The 14,673-nt window shown below is 36.1% G+C and overlaps 1 protein-coding gene across 1 annotated transcript in view; it reads left to right on the top strand.

Moving 5' to 3' along the window:
- HDAC9 (histone deacetylase 9) overlaps nucleotides 1-14,673 on the top strand; it is a 582,041-nt gene that overhangs the window by 547,358 nt on the left and 20,010 nt on the right. The window contains exon 24 of the mRNA XM_007946059.2: nucleotides 11,321-11,405. Coding sequence (XP_007944250.2) covers nucleotides 11,321-11,405 — 85 coding nt within the window. The remainder of the gene's footprint in view (nucleotides 1-11,320; nucleotides 11,406-14,673) is intronic.

Below are 14,673 nucleotides of genomic sequence, written 5' to 3'. Positions count from 1 at the left end.
CTCCTTGGAAGTGAGAATGGCCAGACTTCATCTCACCTATTGTGGTCATGTTGTCAGAAGGGACCATTTCCTGGAGAAGGATGCCATGCTTGGTAAGGTGGAGGGTCCATGTAAGAGGGGGAGGCCTTCAACGAGATGGATTGACACGGTGGCTGTGATTATGGGCTCAAGTATAGTGGGGATCGTGGAGCTGGCGCGGGATCGGGCAGTGTTTCGTTCTGCTGTGCATGGGGTCGCTATAAGTTGGAAACGACTCGACGGCACCTGACAATAACAACAGCAAAAGAAAAACAACCAAAGTAGTGTTCAATTAATAGTACAACAATCACAGTAATAATCTCAAATTCTAGCCCCCTGGTCACTCATCTAAGTTGAGGAATTCCTGCAGTGTTTCACATTATCTGAATGCCACTCTTCTTGGTCTTCTTAATACTCTCATAAGAACTGTTAGGTTTATATCATTCTCTTTGTTCAGAGATGTTTCTTTATTTTTGTGTTGATGTCACTACTCAATAGAGCCAGACTCAATCTGAATTATCTTCCTGGTCTGTTAGTTTAGCAACTCTATTGCCAATAGAATCCCTGATTTAAATATTTTTTAATCTATTTGGTCAATGTTCTTAATGTGAAACTTCAAACAAAAAAAAAGGGGGTTATTTTGAGAATGACTCATGAATCACAATATGGATAAAATTATATCCAGATTTACTTAAGCAATCAAACTCATCATATACAACTAATTGCAGACATCTCTAAAATAATTATTTAAATGAGAGTTTTAACCACCAATCTGTCCTCACTAGAGACTTAATGATAGTTCATCAGCATAAAAGGTCAAATCTATATCTCAGTCTGCTTCCCTTGTCCTGTTGGTCTTGATCACATTCTTCCAAAGTTCCACAACAAGTTTGAGCCTCACAGCTTAACTCTTTCTGCATTTTGTCTGGTTGGATCTGCAAACTGTACAAGGACTTTCAAGCTCCCTTAGTAAGTGCATTTGTGGCCTGCATCAAAAAATATGGGTTGTTTCCCTCGCTGTAGAACCTGTCATCTGACTTAGTTTCTTAGGACCACCACAATATAATGAAAAGAGCCAGACTTTGTTTTCCTGTTTTTATCAGAGAGATCAATCCATTATTAATCATTTTTAATTTTAAAATATAATGCACACACAGAAAACTGCACAAAGCTTGAATGTACAGCTCAATGAACTTTCACAAAGACAACATATATGTAACCATCACCCAGGTGAAGAAACAGGAAAATGCTATGACTCCCATAGCTCCCATATCCCCCCTCACACTTATTCCTTTTCCCATTTCTGAAAGTAATCATTTTACAGATTTTTAACACTAGAGTTTAATTCACCTGTTTGTGAATTTTATATACATGAAATCATACAATGCATACTCTTTTGTGTCTAACTTCTTTTGCTCAACATTATGCTTGTGAGATTCATCCATGTTGTTGCAGCTAGCTATCATTCATTCATTTGCACTGTTAACATATCATTACCTTTCATAAAAAAAATTTCTATGAAAATACCACAATTTTTTTACCTGTGCTACTCTTGAAGAATGTAGGAAATTTTTACACCTTTGGGGTTATTCTATACAATGCTAAATGGACATTTAATACATGTCTCTTTGTGCATTTGTACATGTTTCTGATGAGTATATATCTAATAGTGGCATTCTTGGGTCATGGAATATGCATGTGATCAATCTCTATAGGTAATTAAAAAAAAAAAAAACCTCTTCCATGCGTTGTTCCAATGTATACTCCTACCAGTAACATATAATTGTTTCCATTATTCTATATTCTTCCCAAAGCTTGCTATTATCTCTTTTCCAATTTTTCCTTTCTGTTGAGTATGTTGTTGTTGTTGTTATATGCCGTCGAGTCGGCCCCGACTCATAGCAACCCCTCCTTGGGTTTCCAAGGCAGGATCACTACGGAAATAGGATTGCCCAACCTTCCTTCCAAGGGGTGGTTGGTGGGTTTGAACCACCAGCCTTCTGGTTAGCAGTCAAGTGCCTTAGGCACTATGCTACCAGAGCTCCTGTTGAGTATGTAGTAGACTATTATTTTAATTTGCCCTTATACTAATGAGGTAAATCAACTCTTTGGTTATTGATCATTTGTATATTCCCTTTGGTGAAGTGCCTAGTCAAGTTGTCAATTTTCAGATTATTTGTCATTTTTGTTATTGAACAGTTGCTATAGATTTTAGATTGGAACGTATTGTTGGTTGCATGTGTTTAACTATTTTCTGCCATTTCTTTTGTTGTCTTTGTACCCTCTTAAAGGTGTCCATTAATAAACAAAAGTTGTTTGTTTGATTTAATGTATGCTTATTTCTTTTTGCATTCTCTTCAGGTAATCTTTCTGTATCTTCAAAATCATGACATTAGTCTCCTTTTCTAAAAGCTTCATTTTTGACCTTAATATATAGATTCACAATCCTTCAGAAGTTGAATTTGCACGACATTAGGTAGTGATGAAGTTGTTGTTTTTGTTTTTGTTTGTTTTGCTTTTAATGTATTTATCCTTTTGACTCAGTACCATTTATTGAAAAGAACACACCATTCCTATGGCTTTGAATATACATGAATATTATTTCTATTCCACAGGCCTCTTTATCTCTTCTTGTGACATTATCAAACTCTCTTTACTGTAGCTTTGTATCTGGTAGAACAAATTTTCCAGTTTATTTTTCTTCTTCAAGGCCATCTTGGCTACTTTTGGTCCTGTGCATTTCCATACAAAATTTTAGAATTAGCATGACCAGTTCTAAAAATGCATATAAATGTATTTAGTTCACCAATAAAAGACAAAGATCATCACATTGTAGTTTAAGAATGCAGTTTAAAAAAATCTGTCTGTAATGTAATGATAAGTAAAGTTTCAACATGAAAATACTTAAACTACAAAAACTAATTGAAGAAAAGGTGGTGTGGCTACATTAATAACAGATGAATTAGGCTTTAAGGTAAAAAGGGAATTAGAGATTAAAAGTGATACTTCATAAAGATAAAATATTCTGTTAACTAAGAAGATAAAACAATTTAAAATTTGTGTATCTAATAACACAGCTTCAAAAATATCAATCAAAAATGAAAAGAACCAAATGGAAAAATGGATGAAAAAAATAGGCAAATCATGATGACAGATTTTAAACATACCCTGTCAATAATCAATAGAACTAGAAGGAAATAAAAGGAAGAGGACCTAGATTTAAATATCTGATTAATAAACTTGCCCTAATTAACATATATGCTAAACTGTATCCAATAACTACAGAATGCCATTCTCTTCACAACATTTTCAAAAAAGACCATACGTGAGGGCCATAAAGCAAGTCCCAATAAATTCCAACTAATTGAATTCATACAGCATATAATCACTTACCACAGTGAAATTAAGCTAGAATATTCAAAGGTAATCAGAAAAAAACTCATACATTTGAAAATATTAATATACACTAATTAATTCATGTGTCACAAAAGAAATCAGTAAAAATTAGAAAATATTCTGAACTGAATGATTATGAAAATGTGAGACACTAAAACCTGTATGATATATCTACAGCTTAATTTAAAGCAAAATATATGGTTTTAAAGGTATATATTATAATATATATATTAGGAGCTCTGGTAGCATAGTTGCTAAGGCACTTGCCTGCTAACCAGATGGCTGGCGGTTCAAGCCCACCAGCCACTCCTTGGAAGGAAGGTTGGGCAATCCTACTTCCGTAGTGATACTGCCTCGGAAACCCAAGGAGGGGTCGCTATGAGTCGGGGCCAACTCGACGGCACATAACAACAACAACATATTATAATAGAAGAAAGCTTACTATTGATGATAAGAGCATATATCTTTAAAAACTAGGCAGAAATAAAGAAAATCTAAAAAAGGAGCAGAAAATAAACATATAATAATAGAGGAGAACAAAAATGTCAGAGTTGGTTCTTTGAAATAACTAAAAGAAATGATACAACTGATTAACAAAAATAAAGTATACGTTACTAGCATTTGGAATAAAAAACAAAGGTAGGGGGACTTGGTTACAGATTTTAATGACACTAAAATGATTACAACAAAAAAAGCCAAACTCACTGCCGTCGAGTCAGATCTAACTCATAGTGACCCCTCCTTGGGTTTCTGAGGTGGTATCACTATTATGTAAGGAGATTGCCCAATCTTCCTTCTGAGGAGTGGCTGATGGGTTTGAACCTCCAACCTTCTGGTTAGCAGTCAAATGCCTTAGGCACTCTGCCACCAGAGTTCCCAAAAAAGATTATAAGGGGATATTAAAATAATTTTCTGTTGAAAAATTTTAATTTATTTGAAATGGAAAAATTCCTATTAAAATGTTGTGTTATCAGGTGCTGTCAAGACGTTTCTGCTGTGCAGCGACCCTATGTATAACAGAACAGTACTCTGCCCCATCCTGTGTCATCCTCACAATCATTGCTGTGTTTGACCTCATTACTGCAGCCACTGTGTCAATCCATCTCTTTGAAGATCATTTTCTTTCTCACTGATCCTCTACTTTACCAAGCATGATGTCCCACTTCATGGACTGGTCCTGCCTGATAGCATGACCAAAGTACATGAGACAAAGTGTCCCTATCTTCGCTTCTAAGGAGCATACTGGCTGCACTTCTTCCAAGATAGATCTGTCTGTTCTTTTGCAAGTCCACAGTATATTCAATATACTTTGTCAACATTGTAATTCAAAGCCATCAATTCTTCTTCAGTCTTCCTTATTCATAAAGCTTTCACATGCATATGAGGTAACTGAAAATACCAGGACTTAGGTCCGTCACACCTTAGTCCTCAAAGTGACATTTTTACTTTGGAATGCTTTAAAGAGGTCTGTTGCAGCAGAGTTGCCCAAAGAAATACATCATCTGACTTCTTGACTGCTGCTTCCATGGGTGTTGATTGTGGATCCAAGTTAAATAAAACCCTTGACAGGTTTAATCATTTCTTTGTGTACCATCATGTTTCTTACTGGTCCAGTTTGGTAGATTTTTGTTTTCTTTATGGTGAGTTGTAATCCATACTGAAGGTTATAGTCCTTGATCTTCATCGAAAGTCTTCTTCACTTTCAGCAAGCAAGGTTGTATCATCTGTAGCACAGCATAGATTGTTAATGAGTCTTCTTCCAATCTTGGTGCTACATTCTTCTTCATGTCGTTTAACTTTTTTGTTTGTTTGTTTTAAATAAGCCAAAGCTGGCTTATAAAAATACAACCTTGCAAAATTGAATAAAGAAGACTGAATTAATTAAGAGAAAATTTGAATCATCCTATAATTATTAGGAAATTGAATATATAATAACAAATTAACCAAGAGTAAACCCAGACCAACATAGCTTCACCATGAATTCTACTAAAAATTGAAGGAAAAAAGAATACTAGTACTAAACAAACTCATTTAAAGTCAAGGGTAGGCGGAAGAGCACTTCCTAACTGACTTTTTGGAGTCTGAATAACATTGATACAAAACCTCAAAAGAGCATTATAAGAAAGGAATATTATAAGACAATCTTGCTTGTGAATGTAGAAGTTAAAACTCTAGATGAAATATCAATTCAACAATATCTAAAAACCACCATAACAAAAATGAATTTATCCCTGTTATGTAAACAGGGATAATTAATTGTATTAACATTCCAAAATTAATCACTTTAATAAACACAATTAACAGAAAGGAGAATATAATACATCAATTTCAACAGATGTTTTAAAGCATTTGATAAATTAAACTATTGAAATTTATGTGTAAGTTGAAAAAAGTTGATGGATACAAGATCATTTAAAAAATCAACTGTATACCCATCATAAACTGGAGCAAATAAGAATTAAAACTCCAGTGCATTTAAGTAATAAGTGAATATTAGGTAAAACTAGTGGCAGGTAAATGGGAACTCTCTGTACTACCTTTCAACTCTTTGGCAAATTTCGAAAAGTTTTCATAATAATACTCTGTATGTTATGTATATAAAACATACAGAGTATTTTGATTAAAATTTGAACAAAACCATTTGCAAAGCATCAAACGTACCAAAGATCTAGGAATAAATGCATCAGAAAGCGTAACTCCTGTAGAGAAAATTGTAAAATATTTTTAGACAAGTTTACAGAGATCTAAATAAACAGATGAATAAACGATGTTAATGGACTGGAAATCTCGATATTGTAAAACTATCAGTTCTCCCAAAATTGAAATTAAGGTCAATGCCTTTCAAAATCAGATTCTGTTCTCTTTTCATGCTCTTGCTTTTCCTTCCTGCTTCTTTGAGAGTGATGCCTTTCTCTTTTAATTACTGCCATTGCCATGCTGCCCCTGGTTGCTCTGGACTTTCTATTCCCCTGCTTTTCTGACCTGAGGAAATACCTGTACACCTTTCAGGAATGTCTACCAAGGAGTAAAGAGAATAGCTTTCTGACAATTCTGCAATGGCAGTTCACCTCAGAAAAGAAAACGATTTTTTATTATTGCTCTTTCTGAACTCTCATCAAAAAAAAAATACCTTGATTATAGCAGGCAACCAGAAGGTAGAACCCACTCCATGTAGTTCTGTTAGCTGCAGAGAGCAAAAGAAAGGCACCTTTCCATGTTTTCTTTCAATTAATACTTCCTCCATTTATTCAACGTTAAGGCATTTGACTGCTAGCCAGAGGGTGGTGGTTCAAACCCACCAGCCACTCCTTGGAAGGAAGATTAGGCAATCTACTTCTGTAAAGATACTGCCTCAGAAACCTAAGGAGGGGTGGCTGTGAGTTGGAAATGACTCCACAGCAATGAGGTTTTTTGTTTGTTTGTTTTGTTTTATTTTGTTTTTTAGTTTATCTTACACAAGGCTCTATCTTTGCCTTTAAATGACTCACAAAATAGAGAAGGATGACGGACATGGCTGAGTACAATGTAATGTATTTAATAGAGTAAACAAGGATATTTGTGGAAAAGGAGACACGGGTGGAAGGAATCTGTTCTTTCACAGAATTTGAGGAAAGAGTTCAAGAGCAAGCAATATTTAAGCTGGTTCTTGATCAGTAAATTTTTACCAATTCAAAGAAGGATGGAGATAACAGAAATTAAAATGAGCAGAACAATGTATAAACCAAAGCAAACTCACTGCCATCCAGTGGATTCTGACTCATAGCTTCCCCCGTTGGGTTTATGAGGTGGCAAATCTTTACGGAAGTAGATGGCCCCATCTTCTTTCCATGGAGCAACTGGTGGGTTTGAACCACCGACCTTCTGGTTAGCAGTCAAGTGTCTTATCCACTGTGCCACCAAAACTCCTTAGAACAATGTATAGAATGGGGAAAATAACTTGCATATTTGAGAGACATCACAACATAAAATAAAAGCTAACCTGAGTATTTAGGAGACTCTTTGCTTGGCTGATGTGTACACCCATCCTTATGTACCTGTAACGTTTATAAAAGCTCTGTTTAGCTTCTTGTCTGTTCTGTTCCAAATCATGAAAATAACAGTACCCTGATTTTCATGTTTCACAGATATAGAGAAAGTTTTTTAAACTCTTACTCAAGAGCCTCTCCAAACGTAGCCCTTGCCTATTTGCACAGAAGGATCTTAGCCGACTGAAATTATTATTGTCCTACACGATGTCTCAGATTCTGGAATAGGTTGGTGGTTTAATTATGTTGTTGTCGTTGGTTGCTGTCAAGTCCATTCTGACTCATGGCAACCCCATTGTATGCAGAATAACTGCTCTGTAAGGTTTTCACGGCTGTGACCCTTCAGAAGCAGATTGCCAGGATTGATTTCAGAGGTGCCTCTGGGTAGGTTTGAACTGCCAACCTTTCAGATAGTAGTGCTTAACAATTTGCATCACCCAGGGACTCCTGGAATGATTTTTGGTGATTTAAATAATCTGATTGTAAAAAACCTGAAAAATGCTTAGTGAGCAGACGATAATATCTGCAATATTTATTGGATTTTAAAATAACTGTATTGTTGGTAAAAAAAAAAAAAGCACTGCTGTTGAATTGATTGCAACTCATAGTGATCCCTCCTTGGGTTTCCGAAACGGTATCTCTACGGAAGTAGGCTGCCCACTCTTCCTTCCAAGGAGTGGCTGCTTGGTTTGAACTGCCACCCTTCTAGTTAGCAGTCCAATACCTTAGGCACTGTGCCACCAAAGCTCCCATATTGTTGGTGGGTGCCCTCAAATTGATTCTGACTCACAGTGACCCCATGTGTCAGAGTAGAAATGCCCCATAGGGTTTCTCAGGCTGTGATCTTTACTGAAGCAGATCTCCCGGTCTTTCTCCCACGTAGCACTGTGGTGTACATTTGACACAACAAACTTTTGTTGTTGTGGAGGAGGGCTTCACCATTCCATGACCAGGACATCTTAAAAAAGAGCTGTAGTACTTTGTAATTATGTGGTACGTGCAACTGAACCTTCTGAATTACGTAAACACAGTATTGCAACTTTCTGTAAAAGACGTAGGAAAATAAATTTTCCTGTCTTTGAGCCTGAAATTTTTTATAAAGAACTGCTGTGACTTTTGAGATTAGCTTTAGATACAATAAGGTTGGAAGAGACCCTCATATATCTAGAGGTTGTACTTAAATTATCTAGTGTATCTTATAACTCCATGACAATTATCATTACTAAACTGGATTCCCAACAGAAATGCCATGATGGGTGTGTAATATTTCTTACATCTGCATCTGCTTTATCTTACCATAACGTTTGTATGCAAAAATTCTCTGGTTTGCATAAATTATTTCCTTATTTATCTTTTAATGACTTACTAACATTAATTGGCCTTAAAAGCCAAAATTTTGCTACCTTTTTTCAATCAAACTAAATACATAACAAGCTTTACTGCGTATTTGTATTTTTTGCTACAAATTTATACAAAATAACTATTTAATATTATTTCATTATAGGTAGTTATTAGATTACTAATAATGACCAATATTCATAAATATTTATTAAATAGATGCTTCAATCAGATATTTTTAGTGCTCATAATTGTAAATAGTTAAATCAACAAACTCTAGAAAAGACAACTCAATTCTGTGGTCCCTCCATACAAGTTTTTTAATTTTATGAAAACAGACTCTAAATGCTGCTTGCCGTCTTGCCAACTCAGAGAGTATTACCCTTGCCTTTTCTGCAGAGCTACCGGAGAAAAAATAAAGAACCTACATTGAGAAGTTTCTGAATTCAGCTCTGTCTGTGTGTATACAGTCGAAATGAAACAAATTGGGGCAATTTACTGAAGGTTAAATCCTCTAAATGACATTCAGCTAAAACATGCAGGGGAAATGGTTTGGGAGGCTTAAATTATCTTGCAATTGCCTTAATTCTCTGGGTTGCTGCTATGAGTAGACACAATTTTATCGTATCTAACTGAAGATTCCAAATGGGGGTTTAGGATTGTTTGTATTTTTACTCTCAATCCCTGGAATCATGTATACTGTCTATAAAACCCAGGTCTTAGAAATATACCACAGACCTCAATGGAAGAAATTTGCAGAAGTTGGTTTTTGTATGAGTGATCTATCTGTAGTGTTCTTTCCAGTAGCCGTCACCTTTCATTTTGTCATCAACATTTTTACTCTGAAGCTACAGGGGGACTTTTTCAAGGATGTAATATCCTGACATTACCTTGTGCTTTTGTTCTTAAATATTTGAACACAGAGTGATCTTTCAAAATATTTTATTAGCAAAACCTAGCGATTTCTCTTAGTGCTCCTTTTTTTCCCTCTTATGCCCTGAGACAGAAGTGAATGGAAAGATTATTTATGAGCAAGGTGGCTCAACCCTGTCTAATTCTTGAGTAACAGTTTTCCAAGTAACCTTCAATTTATGATTCAGTAGTTCCTCTGAGTTATGAGGGTTTTACTAGGATAACATATTCTTGAAGATACTATCTGAAACACCAACTTTTTAAAAACAATTTTTAACAAATTTTAAGAGTTTAAGTTTTCAGTAACACTGCATGTTTTCCTCACACACACTAAATAGTATTGCAAATAAATCTTTTGAAGTTTTAAAGGTTTTTCTTTGGCAGCTAAGAAAAACACTCTGGGAAGTTATATTTCGTGGATTTGCCCGTGTATAAATATCCCTGAGCTAGTCTGTTATCCTGTGGCATCTGGAAGAAAGGTGCTATTGTTTTAGATCCCATGATTGAAGTACAGAATAATCAATTCAGAGAGACCCTGGGGGGAAGATTCACTCACATGTGCTGTGAAAACTTGGAATATCTGAGCTTTTGAGTCTTTACTTCAGATGAAGAGACATAGATTAGTTCATGTTTCAGTACAATGTGTAGTCATACTGTTCCCGTTCACACTACAACCATATAATAGTATGACCATCACTGTGTATCTGAGGTGATTAAATTTTCTAGGAAAACCACTCTTTTGCTCATCCCTTTGTTGTTATTACTTTGCTCACTCTCTGTATAACAAGAGCTGGAGAGCTATTTTGCCTTTGATTGCCTTTGCCGCAAACTTTCTGCTGCGACACATCAGGCTACATCGCCAGGGCATTCTGAGAGATGCATCATCAGACTTAGGTCTGATGAAAATGCTCCATAAATGATTCAAAGTTCCTCTTCATTATTGCAGAGTAATATTTCTTAACCTTCTCCATGAAAAATCAGTGTAATTCCAGAAAACCATGATAGATTGGCAAGAAAGGAACTGCCCTGTGCTTACATGTGGACATATCAACGTTAAGAACAAAGTGGAAGTGAAATGGAAATGTATAGTTATTATACCTTGTATAATTGTATGTGAACATTTTCCCTATTACTTTATTCAGCAATACTTGCATAAGAGCAGCTGTGTCTTAGAGCTTTCCACTGTGAGCTGTTCAAATGTGTAAGGTAGTTAGATGTGAAAACATAGCAACAATATTGATGATAGATTGCCTACTTTCTGTCTATTGCAACCTGAGGTTTTTGTATGCCCCAGCTGCACATACAGACATGATGGAATTTGGTTTGTGAGAGACTTATAAAAATTACCCAAATAATTCAGATTTTTAATGAATAATATACAGACATGCACCTGCTTCAGAGACTTCATGGATTAGTTTTGTAACCAATAGAAAAGCCCCTTGGAATTCAATTACATGGCTGCAAAACAGAAAATAAAACTGGCTATCCGTTTAGAACCGATATCAGCAAAACGTAAACTCGTTTCTGGAACAAACTTTTCCTGAGGATTAGGTTGTTTCCGTTTGCTTTGTTTCTGTGAGACTTATTATGAAGCCATAATATACTGCTCATATTATCTTCTATTCTTGCAGCTGGAGCTGCTTCCAGAAGATACACTGCACCGAACACCAAATATGAATGCTGTGATTTCTTTACAGAAGACCATTGAAGTTCAAAGTAGGTCTTAACATTAGTTTTGTAAAACTTCTAATGAGGTACAAGTAATTAAATTTATGAGAATTAGAGCACAAAGGAACATACGGTTATCAGAATTTGCACATATTGTAATGTGTTAGTACTTAATGCGTTATGCATTGCTTTTAACATAGCAATCTTACCTTAAAGACATAACTCAGAGACTCTCCATTTAGAATTCTGTTTTCTCATATTTCCAAATACTTGGATTTTTCTATTACTAACATTGAACATTTACCCAGAACAATGAACTAAATATAGTAATTGTGATTATGTCACCAAACTTAACTAAGGGTAAGTTATTTCTCTTCTAATGTTGGAATTCAGAGATAATGTACAGGTTTTAAGTTTGTCAGAACAGGAAAAATGTTAATGAGAAAACCTCACTATTAGAAAATCCAGATTAACAAAGCAGAGAAAGTCAGGGACTTTTTGTTTTCTTCCCATGCAATTCCCTTCACATTGCTCTTACTCTGTCAAGAGTTATTCTTTTTCCAAGACTGAACACAAACACACACACACACACACAGAGAAATCAAGCACAGATTAACATGAAGGTTAGAATGAAAGGGAGAACCAAATTGCAAAATCAGATGTGAAGGAAGATCAAGAAAACACTTAGCTTTGCTACTGTGCTGTAGAGGAATTTTTAACACACCAACTGGAAAAGCCACTGCCAGCTCTCTCTGAGTCACTGTCTTTGCTTGTTCAGTATCAATTTGGAGATCTATGTGTTACTGGGGTTCTATTAACCACTCATCTGTAAATGTTTTCAAATCATGCAACCCAGAAACTCCCAATAATCCCTTGCCTTACTTAGTCTCACCCATGCCTGGTTTGAGGGCTGTAGGTACTCAATAAATATTTTTTGCCTATAAGTCATAACTGGAATAAACTATGTTTTCAATATTTCATAGAGCAGAAAAGCAAACATTCAAATATCTCAAAGCCTCTGAAATAAGGTTACAGTAATAGAACTAAGACAGATGAAGAAGGGGAGGTTGGAGAGGATTTCATAAGTTTGAGTATAAAATTATTGTACTGACTCCATCTCATTTCTACTGAAGGTAGACCAAGAGGCTCTATTGCATGTCATTCCAATCTCAAGGCAAGGAATCTTGAAGTGATTTGTGATTGCCTTATCATATTCATCCAATGCCCCCTTAAAGGTCAATACTACAGAAATATTTTAGTTCTCATGTACATTATTCATTTTTTTTCCTCCCCTGAACATTCTTTTTGCATTATACACACCAAAGTACCATCAAGAATTAATATTCCTGTATCTACTCTTGTAATCTAACTTTCAATAAGCATTTTTGAACATTTATTACATGCTGATCAGCTATCAAGGTGCAGAGGAGATGAAGAGTAGTATTACAATATGAAGAGTTTCTGGCTTCTAGATATGTAATTACAGCCCAGATCATTTCAGTGCAGTGTTCACAGGGCCCAATGAAATCGTGTGAAGGGGCTATTCTCCTCAGCTGGGGCAAAGGCCTGCAGAATGAGGAAGTTTCAGGGAAGACTTCTTGGCAGAGATAAGGCCTGAGCTTCACCTTAGATACAGAATAAAGTTTTGGCCAAGTGAAGGAAGAGAGGAAATATTTTGAAGGAAACCACTGATGCAGAGGTCTCACTTTTCACATAGATATGTAAAGTGTATAGTTTGTGTACATCTTTAGAAACTGCACTGTTGCCTTTGCATTGGATCTATTACCTTAGGAATTAATTTTTGCTGCATATATTTTTCCTCTCATCACTGACAGGTTTGAGTGATTCATGCAGTCTACCCTGGTCAAGCAAACCTTAGACTTGGAAAGGATTCAATCTGTGGGCAAAACTCATTGAATGAGAATCTTGCCACCATGGATTCAGAATCTCTGCTTTCTGTCCTAAACTCCATTTTCCTGTAAACCAACACTGACCCCTTTCTCCATTAAAAAAAAAAAAAAAACAGTTTCCTCCTAAGTCTATATTGTGGATCTCACTCAGCTCTGGTCAATCCAGTAATTCTACAAACTTTCAGCACTCATGTGTCGATTTTAGTCAGTTATATTTTTATTTTAATTTTTATATTATTTGACTTATTTGAGATTCATGTTTTATAAAATGAGGATTTTAAGGTCTGTTAGTCCTGGTTCCTTAATTAAATGATAATCATCACGAAGACAGGGCTTATATCTTCTCACTCTTGGATGTCCTTATGGGAAGAGATGGTAGCACTGAAGAAGTTTGAGGTACATGATATACAAGGTAAGCAGATATGAGTAGGTATAATTTAAGTAATGCTTCAGGGTCCCAGGAAACCTCTAAGGAGGAATGCCTCCTTCTGAATTAGGAATATATGCCTACTCAGCAAATATGCCCTCATCCCTTCTACTGAGAAGGATTTTGATTTTACTTATTAATCTTTACCATAACACACATGCCACTAAAGGTAAGCTGAATTTATCCCCAGCTTCAGGTAAGCTGCTCTTAGTCTAAGGTGAAGCCAGCCAATCCTCTGAATGATAAATGGATAATGAATGGGTACATGACTTGATTCTGACCAGTGAGTATCAGGGCGGGTGTAAACCTATGCTGTGACATAGGTCCTGGCCCTAGAAGGGTCCCATGCTTAGTTTAATGTTCTTGCTGTTACTACCTTGAAAAGAGAGCCACATTTTTTACTTTGCTCTGGGCTCTCCCAATTATTTAGCCAGATAACAGGCAAGGTGGTGATAATGTAGAGAAGTTATTATCAGGAAAAATGAAAAGCAGCAGCAGCACAAGCAGAGCTCAAATTGTTACGGAGAAAGATATCAATGGCGGGTTGAGGCTGTCAATGGAAAGACAAACATAAGACAGGAAAGTAATTGATGACCATTTGGGATATGGAGTGAAAATCAGTACACAGTAAGGGGTTCGACACTGATGTTTCAACACTGTGTAGTACATTTTTACGCACTGCTGTCAAATCAGATCCGACTCTTAGAGACCCCTCCTTGGGTTTCCGAAGCGGTGTCACTACGGAAGTAGATTGCCCAACTTTCCTTCTGAGGAGTAGCTTGTGGGTTTGAACTGCCAGCCTTATGGTTAGCAGTCAAATGTCTTAGGCACTATGCTACCAGAGCTTTTGTAGTTGTTGTTATTTGCCGTGGAGTCGGCCCCAACTCATAGTGACCCCTCCTTGGGTTTCCGAGGCAGTATCACTACGGAAGTAGGATTGCCCAACCTTCCTTCCGAGGAGTGGCTGGTGGGTTTGAAC

This window comes from Orycteropus afer, unplaced genomic scaffold (assembly GCF_000298275.1).
Source record: "Orycteropus afer afer isolate SDZICR_OR568_19922 unplaced genomic scaffold, OryAfe1.0 scaffold00008, whole genome shotgun sequence".
In the NCBI taxonomy this organism is placed as follows: domain Eukaryota; kingdom Metazoa; phylum Chordata; class Mammalia; order Tubulidentata; family Orycteropodidae; genus Orycteropus; species Orycteropus afer.
This window is presented reverse-complemented; position numbering and strand designations above follow the sequence as displayed.